Source organism: Papilio polytes, unplaced genomic scaffold (genome assembly GCF_000836215.1).
Source record: "Papilio polytes unplaced genomic scaffold, Ppol_1.0 DF824080.1, whole genome shotgun sequence".
Lineage (NCBI taxonomy): Eukaryota > Metazoa > Arthropoda > Insecta > Lepidoptera > Papilionidae > Papilio > Papilio polytes.
The window spans coordinates 1058197-1080113 of NW_013525124.1; the positions used below are offsets into that span (position 1 = coordinate 1058197).

General features: G+C 33.6%; 3 protein-coding genes across 3 annotated transcripts in view; 2 read left to right on the forward strand and 1 right to left on the reverse strand.

The window, feature by feature from the left end:
• The first annotated feature begins 2364 nt into the window (after positions 1 to 2364).
• On the forward strand, positions 2365 to 5189 carry LOC106100004. Its single transcript, XM_013278718.1, has 5 exons — positions 2365 to 2504; positions 2895 to 2966; positions 3975 to 4085; positions 4373 to 4603; positions 5030 to 5189. Exons 1-5 carry the CDS (start codon positions 2460 to 2462, stop codon positions 5111 to 5113), a joined length of 543 nt encoding a protein of 180 aa, XP_013134172.1. The 5' UTR covers positions 2365 to 2459; the 3' UTR covers positions 5114 to 5189.
• Positions 5190 to 5350: 161 nt separating this feature from the next.
• On the forward strand, positions 5351 to 7677 carry LOC106100029 (general odorant-binding protein 68-like). The gene is made up of 6 exons (XM_013278765.1): positions 5351 to 5485; positions 5750 to 5757; positions 6428 to 6491; positions 6608 to 6718; positions 6794 to 7024; positions 7441 to 7677. The coding sequence occupies exons 1-6, from the start codon at positions 5444 to 5446 to the stop codon at positions 7525 to 7527; spliced, it is 543 nt and encodes a 180-aa protein (XP_013134219.1). The 5' UTR covers positions 5351 to 5443; the 3' UTR covers positions 7528 to 7677.
• A 43-nt stretch (positions 7678 to 7720) lies between these two features.
• The window catches only part of LOC106100028 (serine-rich adhesin for platelets), a 34498-nt gene continuing 20301 nt past the window's right edge, over positions 7721 to 21917 (reverse strand). The window contains exons 2-4 of the mRNA XM_013278764.1: positions 12495 to 12585; positions 9014 to 12278; positions 7721 to 8845 (exon numbers count right to left, since the gene is read on the reverse strand). Coding sequence (XP_013134218.1) covers positions 8027 to 8845; positions 9014 to 12278; positions 12495 to 12585 — 4175 coding nt within the window. The 3' untranslated portion in view covers positions 7721 to 8026. The remainder of the gene's footprint in view (positions 8846 to 9013; positions 12279 to 12494; positions 12586 to 21917) is intronic.

Here is a 21917-nt window from a genome sequence, read left to right on the forward strand (position 1 = left end):
ACATAAACCCGGCAACTGTAGTTCCTTTTGTTTCGCTGATCTCGTTTGCGCGCTTCTCATATATAAACAAAAAAACTGTAAGTAATAACTTCATTTTAAACTAATGTTAGCTTGTTAACTATTTTGATGTATTCTGTATTCTTGAAGGTTATTTAGTCTGTGCTATAAATCAATACCATTTGTCATAATTAGAAATAACGATATAAGCTTTGTAATTGTGGTTCAAGACATTATTTAGATATTTATGTCATGGTTTTAAAATGTCATAATTCTGCTTGTTATGTTAATAATCGGATAGTAGTCGGATGTCAAAAATAAGGGTGTTGCATTAGCTCGACGACACGACAGCCATATTGGTAAGGTTATTATGTGCAAATTGGAAGAAAACATAAGAGGTAAAGAAGACTATATTTTTAAAAGCATAACATGGCTGTGACGCCCACACTAATTTGTTAGACTTGTACATAATGTAAATTTCAAGTTACACAATGAATACTGAGATCACTCTGTTGTAAACTTTATGGTCTAACCACAAAAACTTAAACAATTTTAAACATATTTTCCTTACAAATACATTCTTGTACTTAATGATTCTAGATCTTTTATATCTGTAAACCACACGTATATGTAAATATATTTTGTATTGAAATAGGATACAAAGCGTTTAAATAAGTGCCCTATGTCCCTTTCCATATTAATATGATACTTAAGGTCGGTGACTACATAATACTCTAGATATATGATCCTTGTTTAATTCAATGTCATAAAATGTTACTTGTGTATCCTTACCTATCTATACTATTATAATAAAGCGTACACACACTTCTTTGTTGCTTAAGATGTCAGCAATTACAGCATGTTTTTGAATAATTCTTCTTTTAAAAAAAAGCCCTACAATTGCGTCACGCTTTAGGCTATATATTTTAACACCATTAAACTTAGAGGGTAAATATTTTGGTTAAAAACCCTAATGTGGCAAAGAGCCCATAAGTTGCTGCCAACATTAAAGAAGCAAGGTTGTCATCATGTCATGTCATTTTGACATTTGCAATTGATAATTTGACACATGTAAACAATGAAATAAAATTTTCATAATTTTATGCGGATGAAGTCGCACGGGAACAGGTAGTCTATACATATAATGAAATTGTAGTATCTGTTTTTAACATCAAAAGAAAAATTCCAGACTACAGGAAGATGTATTTGCATTGCTGATAACGAAAATCGCATGTAAAAATTTTTGTCTGTCTGAAAGTTAGCTATGTCAGACGGGCATATTATAGGCTAATTTTTTATCTTAATATTGCTTGGTTGAAGTAGCGGGCAAAGGCTAGTATAATTTAAATCCTTTTAGATGTCTACAATTATCATGTGGAATAAATCAAATGAAAATAAGTTAATACGGAATTAAACTAGCCACACACGCGGTCATTGAACTTTTAAAAATAAATAAACGTTAAATTAAAAATACCAGACATTTTTACAACTTAAAGTCAGTCGATTGAGAAATTATTTAGTTCTAAATATAATTAAGTTTAGAATATACTGCTGCCGATTACTGTCTGTACTAAACATGTCTATGGTGGTACTATGAGGTGATTTACTATAAAAAACGACAACGTTTCTATAAAACTCATCCATTTCAATAGAGAACTAGCGAACTAGAAATATAATGAACACAATAGAAGGACATACTTTCGCAACAATCGATGGATGTTGCAATTTTTCGAATTTATTGCCTAATTCGACTATTTCGGGCACATGCAGTTTTGTTAAACGAATATTTAAATAACATTAACATTTTAATTTAAGTGTCGGGTGAAATGAATGACATTTATTGTAAAAAGTCACATTTTGTCGTAGGCTGGACTCTGTCAAAGATTAACAATGTTAGCAGCGTCGACAAGAAAAAGAAGATAAGAGGTTTTTACTTAATTTTTAACAATTTAATTCTTCTCATTTTCTCAATTTGGTACTGATAATTATTTACTAAGAAATTTTATAATTTTTTTTAAAATTTAAAAAAAAAAGTCCTGATTAGTTTATGGTTGCATTCACATTCTTGCATATTTATGACTTTTTCAATGTCCGCTAAAATAATATTGGCGTACCAAATAAATCGTAGACGATATTTTAAAAAAACATCAAACTGAATGTAAGACAGCTAAAGATTATTTATATTTCATATTTAGCCTTTTCATAGTAGACTATATGACGAAATAAAGCCAATGTTCAACAGTAATTAATAACTCACTTAGATTTACCAGTACAAGTTCCAAATTTAAAAGTGTAATAACTGTGAATTGATTAATGTCCCATCTGTACGTTATCTAATCTATGGCGTGTGCACCTTGATTGTTCAGCGTCCGACAATGGTCAGGGTCGCTGGAACTGCGATATAAAAACTATTGTATCCTACCACCAGCTATCACTACATCTCCGCAAGTATAGAGATCATCATGTTTACATTACCCAGCTTATTTATCCTAGGAACTATTTTACAGGTTAGTATTTTTAATTATTTTACTTGTAAATTAATGTTGCCGGAACTTCATTGGATATCTTGACGCCAGATGTTCATTTGGAAACATTATTTTAATATACCTCCAAGTACAGTGTGTAAATGTGAATCGTTTTACAGTGTGGAGATTTCATTTCGGCAGTTTATAAATTTCCAGTAACGTTAAATTGTAAACGATGATGATAAGTTCGATTAGAAACTGACATAATTAACAATTAATCAGTTACAACAGTAATTATGTCAAGTTTATTGTATGAGGTATAAAAATAATTACTTTATCTCACAATAAGATTGCAAAAAGCATATTTTCCGAGTACACAAAGTGTCCGTTTTAATCTTTTACTGTATTAAATGATTTTGTAAATACTTTCAGATTTCAACATCCCAGGGTCCACCGCCATTGCCGCCAAATCTACCAGCAGAATGTCTACGACCTCCACATATAGTAAGTATTTAATTGTATCCAATAATCCCGACTTGATACCTGAATATACCTCTTTATATGATATCTTTCTCTCTCTCTCCTTCACACACATACACACACTCTAGCCTGTATCTCATATGGTAGTGGGGCCAGCTTTCTTTGCCAATCTCTTCCACTTCACACATCTCGGACATTCTGATCAGAAACTTAGCACTCGTACATATCGATCTTTACGATATCCAAGTATTTTTTGCATTTGACAAATTTAAATGGGTTTAAATGTTACAATTATTATCTAATATAGACTACATAATGTTTAAAATCTTTAGAACGATTGTACTCCCACGAACATCTCCATAAGCAGAATTTTGTTGCCGGAATACAATTAGAAAACAAACCACAAGCACTTGACACTGACCTAATCCGTTGAGGGAGAGCCATATACAAGAAATAGAATAGAATAGACACATATTTATTATAATTATAATTTATCTCTAAAACTGCTTACCAGATGTCGATGAAAGGCATAAAGAACAGTCTAGAAGAACACATACACTATTTATTAATGTTCTTATTAATGCTGCACGGAAGTCGCAGGCCAAAGCTAGTAATTTATAATTCTGTTTTATTACAAGTAGTCGCTATAAAACTGTGGCAGTTAAAATCTTCGACAAGATGTTTTATTAGAATTTCCACGGTCTGTTAAGTTTTTGGTCATTAACTATTTCGTATATTTATAACTGAATACGTGTATATTATTGCTTGTGAGCACATTTACAGTGCAAAAAACAATTAATATACTGGAGTTTTTACTTGCTTCTTTTTTATTATAGCATCAATCCTAAATGCATGGAAATTAATAAATGCAAATCCTACATAAAAAAATAATGTAATATACAATCTTTTTATTATTTTAGCTCAAGAGCTGGACTATTTTAATATTAATTTATTTATTTCATTAACATTTTATGAGATTATTATTTCATTAATAAGGCTAAAGACATTAAAACAAAACTCTTTTACTAACAGGAAAATCCAAGAAAATGCTGTCAAATACCACCAATATTTTCAAAAGAGGAGTTTGAAAATTGTGGCTTCAAGGAAGAGCATGTTGATAAGCCTAAACACGGACCTCCAGACGTGAGTATTTTTTAGTTAACATTAACTATCGACGTAGTTTATAATGAAGCAACAATAGCAATATTGGCGAATGAATTTGAATATTTATCCAGTATCTTAAAGATATTCAAAAGTTGAGAACAACGCCATCTATGCTATTATAATCTATATTACAACCCTTAACAGGAGCTTGGTGTTTTTAAACTGTAAATTCATTTCTGAATTCTCTGATTAATATAATTATAATACAAGTCAATTATACTTTCAAACATTATTTAATAAAGTACTCAAAAGAAAGTAATTTTCAGTGTACCAAGCAATTATGCTTACTGAAGAGTCGTGATCTTGTTAAAAACGACGATGAAGTCGACCACGAAGCTATGTCAAGTTTTATGGACAAATGGGTTGAAGCTAACCCAGATTTCAAACCAACTGTGGAATCAGCTAAGTCGAAATGTCTAGCACAGGCGATCCCCGGCCCGGTTGAAATATGTGAAGCAAATAAAATCGTTTTTTGCATCAGCTCTGTTCTTTTCACGGTAAGTATTTGATGTTCTAGTTAGAAATTTAAAAAATGCATATCTCAAAATATAACTACAAAAATATATTTAACCACTATTACGGATTTATTCTCGATGCCATTTGCATTACACAAAAAAAATACTAATTTTAAAAGTCAATCTTTCGCATTGATATTATAAATGCGTAAGTTTCTATGGATGGGTGTTTGTTGCATCTGCTCGCTGATAAACACAGATGTAGAACATAGTCTGGAAGAACACATAGTCTTTTATTTTAATTCGGCGCGATAGGAGTCACTAGCGATGCGAAGTATTACATTTTTTAAAGCCAATTTTAAGTGTAATTTAATAAAAAGATCTTAATTAAAATCCTCTACTCATGTGTAAAATTAAATGAACTAGTGACTAGCCCTTTGTTTACCTTTATTTCTTATATTGTTTCAGGAATGTCCAAAATGGGTGACCGGTGACGAAGACTGCAACAAGCTGAGGAATCACATCGACACATGCTCTAAATATTTCTCATAATACATCCATGATTTAAAATTGTAACAATTAACATACGTCTAAACGTACGTTTATTTATTGTATTTATTTAATAAAATATTTCAACATATTCTATAAATTCATTTATTGTGGCATTGTATAGTAATTTTCTTGCCTTTCTTAAAAAAAAACCTATGTTTACATACAATAGTTTTAACACGAAATAAACGTTGAAATTAGTTATAATTTTATTCATATTAAAACTGAAACGGTTCTTGATTACAAGTAAACGAGTTTACTAATGAAATTCATAAATATATAAGACATTAGATTATTTGTTTAAAACCAAATATACTACAGTCAGTGGTCAACATGCTGTTTTATAGTACGTTATTATTGCCCATAGCTAACCAGGTACGTTTTTTATTTATTAAAATACAATAAGACTAAAAGTAGAACATTAGCTGAGAGAGCGCACACCTTTGACGAAATCATCATACAACCGCTGCGCTTTGATTCCTATGTGCTTATTTGGAGGTGCACACACTATGGTGCTCGATTTTTAGTTGTTTAATTGGGTGCAAAACAATCGACAATCGGCTACAGTTGTGCGATAATTGCTAAAGGTGTGCGCCTGCTAAGTTAACTTAAAGCAGGAAAATTTTCTGTGACTTACAGCTTGCCACATCACTATGTCTTTTTTTTTTTTTTTATTTTTTTTTTAAGAGGGGGAATGCGTTACGCATCCCAGGTGCCTTGGGGAAAGACACACAGGGTATGTGGGACTCTCTCCACATTTCTGCCCAAAAGGGTAGGAACGTGGAGCCTACCCACTAAACCCCCTCTGGTTCCCACGACTTCACCGTTCACCGGGGCATGGGCACATGTCAATATTCATCACACACCCCGATGGTGATGGTTGTAGACCTCCTCAAGGATCGTTCAGCCTCTGTTGTGCGCGGGAACCCGTGCGCGCCCTCTCTATCTCTTACTGGATGCGGACCTCCCCTCGTCCCTCACCCGAGACAAGCTATGGAGGAAAGGCTAGAGCATAGTCTCGCCTTCTCCTCCCAGTACGGCGTTGCCGAGCTGGGTTTTCGGAATTCGCTTCCCTAACCCGCTCCGCCTCCTCCTTTAGCGAGATCACCTCCTCGCTAAATCTTTGAACGGCAGTCCATGCTTGGTCCGACTCGACCATGGTCTTGACTAAGGCCGGTAGGGAGAGGTTGTCGCCCACCACGGCTCTTAAGTTCTGACGCTCTGCTTCCCACGCGGGACACTCCTCCAGCGTATGCTGTGCGGTGTCGTCAGCACAATCGCCGCAGTGGTGACACACTGCAGATGGCTCCCTCCCACATCACTATGTCTGCCTCAACCGCCTCAAGATCCATCCCAGCAATGTACGCAGCTTCCATTAATTGTAAGTTATCTATATGGGAAGCCATATACGTTCTGCTTCTAACAGTTGGTACCAGATCTTAACCGGTCGGCGTAAGTCGTATTGCACTTTTTATTAAGTTATTTTTGTGTTTATAGGAAAATCCAAGAAAATGCTGTGATATACCATCCGTATTCTCGAAAGACAATTTCGAGTTCTGCAACTTGTCGGATAATTTTCAAAAGAATAATACAAACGGCTTAGCGGATGTAAGATGAATTCCATTTATTTATAATTTTTATAATTTAACTAATGTCTTAATTAAAATGTTTAAATACTTTTAGTGCAGCAAGCAATTGTGTGTCTTTAAAACGTTAAATTTTATCAAAGAGGATGATAAAATCGATCGTGATATTATTCAACGCTTTATGGATGTATGGACTGAAGCTTATCCAGATTATGCGCCAATAACACGTGTCGGAAAGGCGAGATGTCTTGGGAAACAAATACCAGGACCACGTGAACTTTGTGAACCTAATAAATTTCTTTCTTGCATTGCCAATGTTGCTATTATGGTGAGTGAACACTCTCACACTGTCAATGGACAAATTCGAGAATTAAAAGTAAAGAGTATCCTAGCATTACCTTACATCCAATAAGTACACGCTATAGGTTAGATTATTTTGATTTCGCAGTAGCTATAAACAGTAGACAGTCTAGTTAAATAGTTTTTTTAATAGGTACTTTTGCTTTTTCTTTATCATACTTTTAAACTTTCGTATTTATAATTGTGTTTTTAATAACTGTTTAATTAAAACTGAAATAAATAGTTTTTATGAATAATTATACTTGGGTAGAACTATTAAGATTATAAAGATAAGATAAACAAGTAATTTTTACCTTTTATAAAACTAAAATACGATAGAAATAAATAAACTTTGTTTTGGTTCAGTCGATTCGGCCAGTGATTTTAACATGTATTATTTTACAGATGTGCCCAAAGTGGATCTTAAAGGACTATGACTGCAAGGAATTGAAGAATCACGTTGATGTTTGCGCTAAATATTTCACACAATAATATATTATGTACACATGGTACAAATATACATCTGTATTTTCGAATGTTAAAAGTATTTAATACAAAACTACTGGATTAATTTTAAAATTATTTTTCCAACAGAATGCTGAATTATCCCTGGATAACATAAGTGTTAAAATTTTGACTTAATATCTTCTACAAGGATTGTTAGAATTACTAAATAATAATAATATATTTATGAAACATTGAATTTATTTAAAATGAATGTATGACATTATGATAATGAGATGACACGGTTCTTTATGATAATTAACTATTCTAAAATTATTTTATTTTATTATTCATAGCATCTTCTCATACGTATGTATATGCAGTAATGCACAGCAACGATTGTAATGCATATAAAGACACTAATAATTAATACTGTCACGTAAATGCTCATCGAATCTTTCGTATCACACGCGTCAGCATGAAACCTTATCACTTTCCTTAAAGGAATATTATTAACTACACTACACTAACAGTCTTTACTGAAACTTCACGGCAAAAGCCTCGGGTTGTATCGTCCGACATAGAGTATCATGCCTGAAGGGTTATGCCTGACAAAGAACAAGAAAGGTCTGTCGAACTTTAATCTCGCTGGTTGAGCGTTTCTCGCTGGCAGACGCGCCTGTCTTGGTCGCAAATGTAACGGCAAATGCATCGCTTCACCAACATCATGAGGGTCGTGGAAAGCTCGCTGATAATCTCTTGGCTCATCCCAGCCGTGCACCCACCTCGCTGACCGACGCTTTTGTAATTCTGGATACTGTTCTATGTGATGCTGCTCTCCGATCATGTTTTCTCCGCAAGTAACAAAGGTGTTGGACTGTATCATATCTGACAGATATAGATCCTTCGACGGTCCATTCAATCCACCTAAATCAGCGTGTTCCTCATCAAATAAATCTTTAAGCCCCATCCTTTGCAAAGTCGATGAAATATTAAATGTAGATTTATGAGAATATCTAGGAATCTGGAGTTCGAGACCGACACGTGGGAGAAGAGTACGTAATAAGCGATTCCATGCAGTAATAGTTGATTCGGAGCCTAGTAAACGTTTCTCTAATTCTTCCAAGTCTTCTGCATGTACGATATTACCTTGCTGACCAGGCATTACGAAGATGGTACTGACGATTGAATTTATATTTCCTAAAGCGGCAGCGGTAGCATCAAGAGTTGGGTCGTAGCCAGCCAAGAAGTTATTTTTATACACGACAGCCGGTACAGGCACCAGTCTTCGTTGGCGCACGTTTGGCGATACTACGAAATACAATTCTCCATCTCTTCCATCGACAGAGGTTCCAGAACAATCCGTCTGAAATTTTAAAATTCACTTTTTAATAAATTATATAAGCTATTAATTAAAATTGTTAAATGACATATGGTAAACATAGAACTTTATTACACAATAAAGTGTGATCAAAATTGTTATATTTGTGTATTAGGAATTAGTCAGCTTAAATTTATATTTATAGTTACTTACTTGGAAAATATTAGCCGAGAAAGCTGCCAACGGAGGTTGCATGACAATAGTATTGGTTTTCATAAATTCCAATATCTTCCCCCAAGTATATCTCTTCACCAGTAAATTTGTTCGTCTACGTATAATATCGCTGATCAATTTAAAGTTCACCTCCTCGACATGACCATTATAGAAATGTTGCACTCTTTCTTTGTAAAATGTTAAAATTTTGCCTTTGTTTCTATCACTATACAGTTCCCTTATGAAAGCTGAGACAGCTACTCCTGAAGCTGGCGTCATTTCTATTGAATCAGATATATTTTTTAGTGTAAAGTGTGGATTAAATGTTACCATATCATCCAGCTTTAATATTTCATTCATTTCTCCCGAGGTTGCGCCTCTTGCACCCATAAACATCATAGCCAACATCGAAGTGACGGCATAAGGAGAAAATACAAAACTCCTTTTTGCGTCCATAGTTTCCTCTAAGTCGTTCCAATATCTGAAAGCTAGTTCATTGCACAGGTTAGTAAACTGTGCAACATCTTCATTCAAGTCCTTAGTAGTTAGTTCTAAGCCTTGATTTTCTTTGGAAAAGTCTAATATAATATTTTTATCATTCTCTGGTAAATTGTAACTGTCTGTTTTAGGCTTGTCCTTAGAATTTTTTTTCACTTCATGGATTTTAGTTGGAGATACAGTTGGTATTAATTTCCACGAGTTGTTCCTGTCACTCCCTAGTTCTTTATCGTCTATATTAACTTTTTGAATTTTCTTTTTAAAATCTTCAACTTTTGGGGGAACTTTTGTTTCAGAAACTTTTTCACTTTGTTTTATTGCCACAAATTCCTTTTGTTCTATTTTGTCAGAATCGAAACTGGTTTTGTCTGAAACGTTAGAATCCTTGATTTTGTCTTCAGGAGATTGCTCTGTGTCAGATTTATACGAAGGCAATGTAGAGTTTGCAGATTTAGTATCTTGCGTATTAAATTGAGCTACCTTTTCATTTTCGCTATATAATTGAACTGTGTCGTTCTTTATGTTGGAATTAATATTTGACACAGAAATTGTTAAGGTAGACTTATCTTCAGATAACGCAGAGTTTATTGTAGAAACCTTTTCTACATTATTCTTATTTTCTGGGATTTCAGAATTTTCTATTTGTGTTGTGGTGTTATTTTCATCTTTAATAATATCCATAACAGAAATAGAGGGTACCTCGGATGATGTGATAATATTGATACTATTAACATCAACCTCGGATGTTAATTCAACATTTTCTTTGTACTCAGTTGTTACTACAGTTGGTAGTTCAGTTACAGACATTTTCTTGTCAGTTTGTGACAAATTATCTCCATCAAATTTGTTGTCAGGGCCTTCATTGACTACTTGAGACAATAAATCGCCCATTGACTCTGATAAAACAGGATCCAAAGTAGTGATTGAAGCAATTGTAGGTGAACTTGTTGTTTCTAAATTAATGTTATCATTAGAATTCTCTTTAGAAACTATCGTTGTATTTTCCCTTTTATCGTGCGGGTCTATAGTTGAAATTTTAATATAATTATCAGTATTATTGTTTAAATCTATCTTAACTTTACCATTATTATCTACTTCTGAGGGTATTTCTATGTCTAAATTTTCTTTACTCTCTAATTTCATTCCGTTACTTAATGTACTTTCCATCAAATCATTTGATGATGATGTAGGTCTATATGCGCCACCAAGATCAGAAGCTATTTGACTAATACTTTGAGCAACGTCAAAGAGAGAACCCATTGGTTCACTTTCAACAGTAGTAGTACTAACTTTTGTGTTTCCATAGTTTTGTTCCACGTTAATTTTTTTTATTGATTGTTCTGTCGAAGTGCTTTGCGTGGACGTTACAGAAGTTGACGGGGAAACAGACTGAGTAGTAATCGTTGTTGAGTTATTTTTTTCTAATTCTTGATTGTTTGTTGACGATACAATATCGAAGGTTGATGTCGTGGTTGTTGGTGATTTTAAGGTGGATGGCAATGTATTCTTTAGGTCGCCATTAAATTGCGCTGTATTATCGTTTGTTTCTTGCAAAGGCAACTTTGTTGTACGATCTGGTAAATACGTAAAAGTTGAAACAGGTATAAATGTGCTAATTCTTTCGTATTGTATATCATCTCTTTTCGTTATTTGTTCATGATGCGAATCAATTTCTAATCGCTCAGTAGCAACTGTGACTTTTTCTGGTATTATTTCTGTAGTAGGCGATGTTTTCTCTTTAGAGGTTGTCGAGATAGGTGTTACGGTAGTACTTGATAACATTAAAGTCGGCTTTGTTGTAGGCTTGATTGTCGTTGTGGTTCTTGGCCTGACAGTTGTTGTAGTGGTGGGTCTTGGCTTGACTGTTGTTGTGGTGGTGCTGGTAGACTTTGGCCTAAACGTAGTTGTTGTAGTGGTAGTTGGTTTTGGCTTTACTGATGTTGTTGTAGTGGTGGTTGGTCTTAACTTGACAGTTGTCGTGGTGGTAGTTGGTCTTTGCTTGGTGGTTGTTGTTTGCTTGGTGGTTGTTGTAGTAGTAGTTGATCGTGGCTTTGTAGTCGTGGTTGTGGTTGGCTTGGTGAAACTATTCTTAGTAGTTGGCACACGTGTGGTAGAGGGTTTAAAAGTTGTTGTAGACGTAGTTTTTTGAGTCAAATTTGGTTTTGGAGTACTTGTAAAGCGCAACTCATTTTCAAGCGCTGCTTCCGTAGAACTTGTTAATATTTGACCATTTCCTTCTTTGCTTAATGATTCCTCGTCGTAAAGTTGGTGATCTAATTCTATAGTGTCTGTTTCAGGAGTAATATAGGATCCAGTTGTTTTATCAGGAGTTATATCAAGACCAGTGTTCCCGAAAATTGAAGGTAGAATTAAACTCCACGAGTCAGACACATCAGGAGTATCTAAAGTAGGTCGCATAAGAGGTTTATTCTTGTGCGCTTCCATTTGAGCCTTCAAAACATTTTGAACATTAGTTACCACACTGTGTACCTTCGTATAGGGAGGTTGACTGAAATTAAAAGCTATGGTTGGTTGATTGTCGTTCGCAAAGGTGACCAAACCTTCCGTATCTTCTCCAGCTGCGACAATAGCTTGAATCTCTTCTAAGGTCATGAGTCTTTTAACCAGTTCTCCTGATTCATCAAATGTATAGAACTCATATCTATCAGGTGTCAACAAATTGACTGGACTTCCAACTGTTGCCGGTAGATTTGAAGGTGGCGGTAAAGTATTTCCAAGCGCATCAGCTATGTACGGCTTGGAGCGCCTGAAAAATTACAATAACTCATTTTAAACTTTGTATTTAATTAGCGTAACGTAGTTCTATTGCCAAAATTAGTTAAGAAAATATCACAATTGTAAGATATTGTTCTAAAATTGTCACGAATTGTTTATTTCACTTTGCAGGATAATACAGATATACATCTGTATGTTTAATAGTAATATCTGCGAACCTTCGGTACTTTACAACGAGAATATTTACCTTTCTTGTGTTTGGTTAGCGCAGACCAACGCCGCGGAGAGCAGGAGCCACAGCATCTTGCGCGCCCATACACTACTCCCGGCACCTGAAACTGAGAAAATTAATAAAATTAATTAATGTATTCATTCCAAGTCTTACTAAAATTAAATGCGAAAGTTTAGATGGATTGAAAGATGTTTGTTAGGGTTTGTAGCCTAAATGGCTGAACGGAACTCTATGAAATTTGCTATAGATTTAAAGGATAGTCTGGAAGAACACATAGACTACTTGCTTTTGTTTTTTCTTATTCCACGTGGACGGAGTCGCGGGCGAAAGCTAGATATAAATATTCACAACTCATTATATGACACATGCAACTGTTGTACTTCGAATCATCAACTAGTGTCTAAAGGATACCCTTAGTGATATTTCTCATATTTAATCAATTCTAAAGACCACTCTGAGTGCGGCAGGTAGTACATTAATTGTATAACTTTATGCTTAATTCAAAAAGTAGCAACTAAGCATATTTTGAAAATGGTGCATATTTAACATAATAACAGAAAAGTTTTCCTATTACAGTTTCGGAACTTTGCTCACACATTTTCATTATGATAATTCCTAAAAGGACTTTTGTGAAAGTGGGTGAACTTAACTGTGTATTGCACTAATGCAGTATTATGACCTGGTCTCGGTCATATACGGTCAAAGTGCAACGACAAATATTTTAAAAGGAAATGTTTACAACTGGCCAGATATAAAAAATACATGCCTGTGATATAAAGGATTGTCGAGATTGGTTTGGTATACTTTCTCTTAAGTGAAATGAAGACATATTGTCTTTTATTTATATGAGAGTGATATTGCATTAACCTTTGTGACATATCAATTAATATTTTTATAATACGGATGCTTTTCGCTGGGTTAGTGTGGAGTCGATTAGCTTAATGCAACAAAAACATCCCATCGCTTCGATCAATAGGTGGGCCATAGGATCAGCCCATAGGAAAACTCTCAAAAAATGTCTAATTTTTCCATCTTTTGTAAAAATATATAATAAAAGCTTTTTTATAGTCTTGTAGCGTTTCATGTCTTAATAAGATTTTTTAAAAAAGTTCAATAATTATTAACATGCCTTGAGTTTCAAGTGACTTTTGAACATAAAAAAATCGTTCAACGGTATTATTTAATACGAATCATGAAGTTGACGCCAAAGCGTTACATTATAATCATAAAAAGCATCCAGCGTGAACGGTAAAGTGGATCTAAACTGGAGCCGCGGTCATTGTATCCAACACAAGATCTGGTATCGCTCGAACTCTCAACTACTTTTTATTTAAATACTATTTTTGAAAATACTGTTTACTCAGCTCTAGTCATTATATAAACAAAGCACAACTAGTAACGATATCCCGGAGAGACTAAATAAAATTATTAACATGTTGTTTAATATTTTATTATTAACTACAGCAATTATAATTCTAATAAAATATAACTACATAATCTATTTGTGTAAAAAAAAGTTAAAGATCAACATTATTACTTTTAGAATATGACACACTAACGCCAATAAAAAGCTGCTATTAATTAAAAAACAAAAACGTAAGATATTGTCTATAAAAATAAGATATGCATTGAAATTTCAAAATTCTTCATCTATTGTGTCGCGACCTGACACAAATTGCATTCAGAAATATTCTTATATTTCGTGGTAAGTGTGCGAAGAAACATTTCTTTGACCTCTAGCCATTACGACGGAGTTCCGTTGTGTTTTGACAAGATGTTTGCGGTGGTAATTTATGTGGGATGACGCTACATACTTAAATTAGCATTCGCTTCACACTAACAGTGGGTTTCTACCGTGCCAATAAACCTGTAAAGAGACATTATTGTCTGCAATTGAAAGCGAATAAAAGGGATCAAAATGTTATTATAATAATTTTGTAGCAATTAAAACCTATGGTTACCAGTACTTGAGGTTATCTTAAAATATTTAGGGCCTATTCCACCAAATTGTAAATTGTCTGATAACAATCAGACGTGTAAAATTTGTGATGGAAATATCGGATTTTGTTACCTTATCTGACAGTGTCGTCATTTTTAAGCTATCTGAGTCTCTATCAGCCAGTGATGGGACAGGCCCTTAGAAATTAAATTTACTTATTAAATTAACTATCATGTCATTCTAAATTCAAATCATGATTTCGAAAGGATTAATGATGGCAACTTTGGTTATCGTTGCAAATAGATCGAACCCATTAGTGTTAAAAGCCTCAAGAGTTTGAATTACACACTTGTTTTGGACAATAATGCTAAGTAACGACAAAAAATTTTGAAATACGCTTCTATGCATTACATCACTTGAATTAGATAAACGATGAACATTCTATATTATTTATTTATTTATAACACGGCTAAAACTCACGTAGGAACTTTCGGTGTAGGCACCGACCAGTTTCGAACCCGTAGGGGGTCCTTCTTCAGGGTGAGTGGATGCCGGCTTTATTCGCTATCGCGTCGCGACGGTCACTGCGTGCCCTAGCCCGCAACGCGCGATTCGACAGGATGGGGGGCGCGGGGGGTGCGGGGGGGACGCTGTGCGTCGGTGGAGACGAACTCGAAACTGAAGAGTTGATGGTGTTATTGTTCACGGGGGCACAAAATACGCTGACAATGTCCACCAGGTTGTCCTCTACACTGTCGATGTTATTCCGTTTCGCAGTTAGCAACACTGGGTCCCAAGCGGGTGGCAAAACCATCATCACCACCATCCACTCACCCTGAAGAAGGACCCCCTACGGGTTCGAAACTGGTCGGTGCCTACACCGAAAGTTCCCACGTGAGTTTTAGCCGTGTTATAAATAAATAAATAATATAGTATAATGTCTCACGAAAGTTTTAATAAGTTGATGAACATTCTATTTAAGATTTCATTTCTAGTGCAATTTGATAGTAATCATCTTAATTCCTGATTCGTACACCTTTAAAAGATTTAAATGATATGAAAACTAGATTGCATAATAAAAATTGCGGATGTACAGTCAAAAACAATTTAGCTTTCGTTAAAACGTTTTAATCTGGTCATGTTGTGTAAAATTAACAAGTCAATTTATTTTTGTATTGCCTTACAATGTATGTTATTCTAATAACAATCATTTTTTATATATTTTACTAGCTTTCGCTCATGACTCCCTCCGCGTAGAATTAAAAATAAAACAAAAGTAAGTCTATGTGTTCTTCCAGACTATGCTCTACATCTATACCAATTTCATTAGGAACCGTTCAGCCGTTTTGGCTACAAACTCTAACAAACATCCATCCATCCATCTAAACACTCGCAATTTATTATTGGTAAGATGTATTAAATTTATCTGAAATGCAAACATAAACACATAACTTCCAAACTCTAATTAAACTATATGGTATTTATGTTAACACATTTTTAAATTACAAAAAATATTCGAGTTTGGTAACACTTATTGCATTAAATCTCGAAATAAATCTATCATATATTTTTATATTATATCCCATTGAATTGAATGTTATTGGCTCTTACGAGAGTATGAGCCAAGTAATATATATAAATGGTTCTTAATCTTCTTAATCTCGTACGCGTGAAGGGAACACACCTGCGTCACCACTCTGTATTGATACTATCCAAATATTAACGTAAGAAGTCCCTTTACTATGTACAATCTGTGTACACATTAAGTCTTACGGACTTGTAAAGTTTTAGTACTTGTAGAATGTTTCCTTGTGTAATTAGGCACGTTTGCGAAATTATTGTAACATCTTTGTATTTAAAATGTTAATTTTAATTGAATAATTGTCGCGACGTATAGGGAATTTAAGAACAACTACGGTCCCAGTGGGGTTTAATTGCTTAACGACGAACGGTTGCAGATGCCGATAAATCCGTGTATCATCACATCACCAGCTCACTCTACATCCCCACCGAGAGTCTCGGAGCCTACCCTAAGTTACGGTGACTAGGTCATAGATAACGCTGACCCACTGCGGGTAGGTTGACTCGGTAGTCAAAGACCGTTCTTTGAATATATTCTCTGATATGTGCAGGTTGAATCACGATGTTTTGCTTCACCTTAAGAATGTCGGGTAGATTATTTACATATGAAATTTGAAAATCTAAAATCACATGGCAAATCCGCGTATGCCATCCTTTAAAAAGATCGTTTGACGTAATTTTCCCGTGCCGTTACAGTGCTGTTTTTAATTCCTGTAAGGTAAATCAAGCATATTATAAAGTGATCAAGAGATTTAAACGGTTGACCGTTAACGGAGTGCTGGGAAGTAAGACGGTCTACATTATCGCACATTTACATAATGCCGTTACTATAATGACAAGGCTTACACCGACGTATTAACCGTAGGTTTTCACTATCGTAAAACCAGTAAAAAAATACCTAGGTTTTTAAGCAGATAACGCTATAAAATTGGCAAAATGCTTGATTTTTCATCAAATAAAATGCATTAAAACCTTTATTACACGATTGGTTATTATTTTCGGTAAATATAAATTTTGAAATAATTTTCCTCCAACTGGGAAATAAATTCAGCCAATCAAAGAAAGTCAAAGTTTGCAAATAACTTTTACAACTTCGCAGAAGAGCTCGCAAATAATTCATCGAGGGTTTTCCTTGTTCCTCGGATATTTTTATAGCTACATTCAGATAAACTTTCTACAATAAGACGTTACCTTGGATTTAGTAACAGTAGGTTTACACTGCTAGTACACATTGATCTATGAAAGTAATATAAACTTTTCAGACAGGATAAAAGATGAGAAACATAATGTTTTAACCTGAATTAATCTAAAGTAGAAAACCACCCTTATAAAGACTATTTGTTTTGGAAGACAGTCTAAACTATTTTATATCACAAATATTATAGTATATTGAAATTTGTAGAATCGGTAGCATCATTCTAATGTTATAAATGTGCAATTTTGTTTGTTTGTTAGACTATATCTCCTAAATAGCTGAACGGATCTCTATAAAATTTGGTATCGATTAAGATAGTCTGTAATAGTCTAGAAGAAAACGTTCGGACAAAGTCGCAGACGACAATTACTAGTTCATAATTGTTACGTAACTAGTTTAAATAAATGCGATTAACATTGCATGTTGTAGAATCGTTATTGCCTAATAAGCCACAAGTTTGTATTTAAAATTATCATTATCGTTATTAAACGGTATTGTTAGATAATAATCCCTGTAATGAAACGTACCGCAACACTTAACATTGCCGCCTAAACATTTAATACTGCATTATTTATTACTAGCTATTCCCATGCGACTTCATACGCAGGGAATTATAAAAACTTTATTTCATCATTTACATTTGTCATATTATCAATTGTAAATATCAAAATGACATAAAATGTTGACTATCCATGGCAATCTTGTTTCCTTGATGTTGGCAGCAACTTATGGTCTCTTTCCCACATTAGTATTTTTATCCAATTTATTTACCCACTAAGTTTAATAGTGTGAAAATATATAACCTAAAGCGTCACGTAAGTGTAGGCCTTTTTATTAAAAAGTGAATTATTCAAAAACATGCTGTAATTGCTGACCTCTTAGGCAACAAAGAAGTGTGTGTTTACGCTTTATTATAATAGTATAGATAACGTATCAATTGTGTCCTCTATTCGGTTCGATCTGGAATTGTGTCGTCCAATGAAACTATTAATTATTTAACAAGGGATTTATTGAAGCACTAGCTTGCGCCCGCATGGAATAAAAGAAAAGAAAAGTAAGTACCCTCCGTGTTAATCCAGACTATCCTCTACATCTATCCCAAATTTCATTGAAATCCGTTCAGCCGTTTAGGCAACAAACTCTAACAAACATTCATCCAACCATCAAAACTTTCGCATTTATAATATTAGTAAGATTAAGACTACGCGTTGAAATATAGATACTAAAATATACATAAATACTACTGTTTTAGTTTCTTAGATATCCTTTCGAAAGTTACCTTGTTTTTGGTATGCATGTCACCATGATGTCATCATATTCACTAATTTTATTGTAAATATCTTAGAAACATGTATATTACTAAGAACTGTTTTCTGACCTGCTTCCACAAAACACAATTTAGAATAACTATGTTATATAGAAATAATAACTAGGGTTCCTAAACATGAAAATTGTAACAAAATGTTTTTGTTAGAGCCATAAAATGTTTCTATCTTTTAAGGCCTAATTTTCAACCTTATGAATATTCCCGAGTCATAAAGCGACTTATTCAAATTAAAATTTTAATAAGTCACATAAAAGAGAGTTGTTTGAAAGACAATTCTTCAGTTTTATATCTCTAGGGATGCGGCAAACATTTACAATAAAGTTGAAGGTTGGCCGGTTTTATAGCACCCCGAGCCTAATGAAAATGACTCGTTTAGAAACGGAGAAATTATCCAAAATAAATAATTAAGTCACCTCCATAAAATTTAAATGTAAATTTTATGGTTTTAATTTAATTTAACTTTACACTTTTTATTACTAGCGTATTCTAATGCCTATACTAATATAATAAAGCGTAAACACGCATTACTTAGGACGTCAGCAATCACAGCATATTTTTTAATAATTGTTTAATAAAAAGTCCTACACTTACTACACATTTTAGTCTTCATGTTTTCACGCTGTTTAACTTAGGGGGTAAATAAATTGGAGAAAACCTTTATGTGGGAAAGGGACCATAAACTATAAGCTGCCAACATTAAAGAAGCAAGGTCATTATGGTAATTTGCAATTCAGAATTTGACATATACAAACAATGAAATAAAGCGTTTATAATATCCTATGGATGTAGCCGCACGGATTAACTTAGTTCTAAATGTAATAGAACTGGTAATATAGTGAACTTAACTTAAGATTTCATTCCATACCGAGTGTCTTTGTTAGATGTTTAAGTTCAGGTCTTTAAAGCCTACTTTAGGATATACGCAAACATTCTAACTTCGAATACAAATTAGAAACTGCGAAAACCAAAAGTTGATAACAATTCTTGATATTAAAATTCTTGCGTGTAAAAACTGAAATTGTATTATGCAACAATGAAACAAATTGTTACATTGAAAATCACGTATAAAACTCTTACGACTAACGTCGCGTGTCTGAGATAAAACATCACTACATAAAGCTGGGTACACACGAAGCTATTTCGCACCTCACGAAACTATTGCAATAAAACTATGGTGGAACACGCAAGGGTACAATCTGTAAAGCTCCGAGTAAATGTATTGTTTTTCTTCCGAACGCAATCAAAAAAGGATATATATTCATTTTTAAAACTCGAAGCACATTAAAAACTTTGTTTTTGTTTTGTTTAAAATATTATCTAATTAAATTATTATTATTCCAACTAACCTCTATCCCAAAATCCACCTCCCTCTTGTCTTGTAAAGGATTTGATTCACGATGGTATTAAACGGTAAAAAAACAAATGAATAAATCTAGATATCGAATGCTATGCTTTACAATGTTTTGAGATGTGTCGATACAGCATGCCTTCGTGACCGCACCGACTGGAGATAATCCGAACAGTTACGAGATTCTTACACGAAAAACGTTGCTTGTTGCAGCTTATCTAGCAAATTATGTCAGGTGACGTACTTTTTTGGTAACTAAGAATACTATCAGATAATTTTCTATGGTTTATAATGTTTGTAAAACGTATTTGAAGCAATTAGATTTTAGGCATTTATTGAACAGAACAATTCAATTTTTAAAAAGTATTAAAACCAACAAATAATAATTTGTATCACATTCCGTACAGCCGCTTTCAAAAGTACAAAATAGAATCGTGCACCAAACCATCGGACCGTAACTTATCCGTTATTGAAATCGACGTAAAATAACAATACGTACAAAATTCTTTCGAATGTCTAGTCGAAAGTAAACGCAAAACTGACATAACGGTAACCAGAAACGGACGGTCTTCGCGACATCAGAGGTCAACGAACTGAGCCTGTTCTCCGTATTTACGGAAAAAATTATGATTTGCTCTTATTGCCTTAAAGCTGGCGATTTGAAGCGATTACGGTACAAGATGGCTGCGGACAAGTTAACGGATTTAATGGCACGCGGTATGATAATGAATTGGGTTATATTTTAACAGTTAAGTGTATATTAACATCGAAATGTGGCAAAATTCAACAAATTATTTTGTAAAGATGTCATAGTAAATGATATTAAAACTTCATTTTATTATTTTATTATTTAACAACAATATAATGCGAAAAGTAATGGATATTATAAATGCTTACCGACTGATTAATCTATACTATTATAATAAAGCGTAAACACACACTTCTTTGTTGCCTAAGATGTCAGCAATTACAGTATATTTTTGAATAGTTATTTTTTTAATAGAAATCCCTACATTAACGTAACGCTTTAGGCTATATATTTTACGCCATTAAACTTAGGGGGTAAATATTTTGGATAAAAACCCTAATGTGGGAAAGAGACCATAAGTCGCTGCCAACATAAAGATAGAAAGATTGCTAAGGTTTGTCATGTCATGTCATTTTGACATTTGCTATTGATAATTTGACACATGTAAACAATAAAATATTTTTTTTTACAATTTTTTGCGGATAAAGTCACAGGGGAACAGCTAGTATTTTAAATATTTGTAAAATCTCAGTTAATTTTCACATACAAACCAAGGAGATGCCTAATATAAAACTTTATAGATATGAAAAGACGCAAGATCAAAAAGAAACAAAATATATAATTAAAAGTTCGTAGTGAGAATCTCTCGTTAATCAAAGAAATAAATATCGTTACTCATCCCGCCCTTTCTGAGCAACGTCTTCAACATCGGTTATTACAAACTTGATTCAACTTAATAAAACTTTGACGTTTCAAGGAAAATCATCTCAAATGTTAATACCGTTTTATTTTCTTGTATACAAAATAACACCTTTTGAGATACTTTCAAAGTGAAATCGAGGATCAGAAGTTAAATGAGATCCAACATTTTAGGTACAATCGCGGACATAATCCGTTTAAACTTTATTCAATACCGTTTTATTTTTATTATATTACATATATCGAATTTCAATTTCCAGTGGCACAGTAATTTAAAACAATAAGCATATTTTTAGTATCAAGATGCTGCTTTATAAAGCGATTTATTATATCAACTAATACACTCGATAGCAGTTAATCTGGGTAACTTAAAAAACCTAATAATAACTAACAATACTGGCTCAATTAGGTTTTTTAAGTTACCCAGATTAACTGCTATTGAGTGTATTAGTTGATATAATAAATCGCTTTACTTATAAAAAATTATCCCTACGGAGTTTTTTTAATACATACAAAAATACAAAATCTTTCCTCTTTATAATATTAGTATAGATATTTATAAGTCACTACATTTTATTTAATGCTCTCGAGTGTATAAGGT

Excerpts from the sequence above, each read along its gene's own strand:
- LOC106100004 (XM_013278718.1), top strand. The coding sequence starts at position 2,460 with ATGTTTACATTACCCAGCTTATTTATCCTAGGAACTATTTTACAG. Across the intron at positions 4,086-4,372 it reads CTAAACACGGACCTCCAGAC|TGTACCAAGCAATTATGCTT; the intron begins GTGAGTATTTTT and ends AGTAATTTTCAG. Across the intron at positions 4,604-5,029 it reads TCAGCTCTGTTCTTTTCACG|GAATGTCCAAAATGGGTGAC; the intron begins GTAAGTATTTGA and ends ATATTGTTTCAG.
- LOC106100029 (XM_013278765.1), top strand. The coding sequence starts at position 5,444 with ATGCTGTTTTATAGTACGTTATTATTGCCCATAGCTAACCAG. Across the intron at positions 6,719-6,793 it reads ATACAAACGGCTTAGCGGAT|TGCAGCAAGCAATTGTGTGT; the intron begins GTAAGATGAATT and ends AAATACTTTTAG. Across the intron at positions 7,025-7,440 it reads TTGCCAATGTTGCTATTATG|ATGTGCCCAAAGTGGATCTT; the intron begins GTGAGTGAACAC and ends ATTATTTTACAG.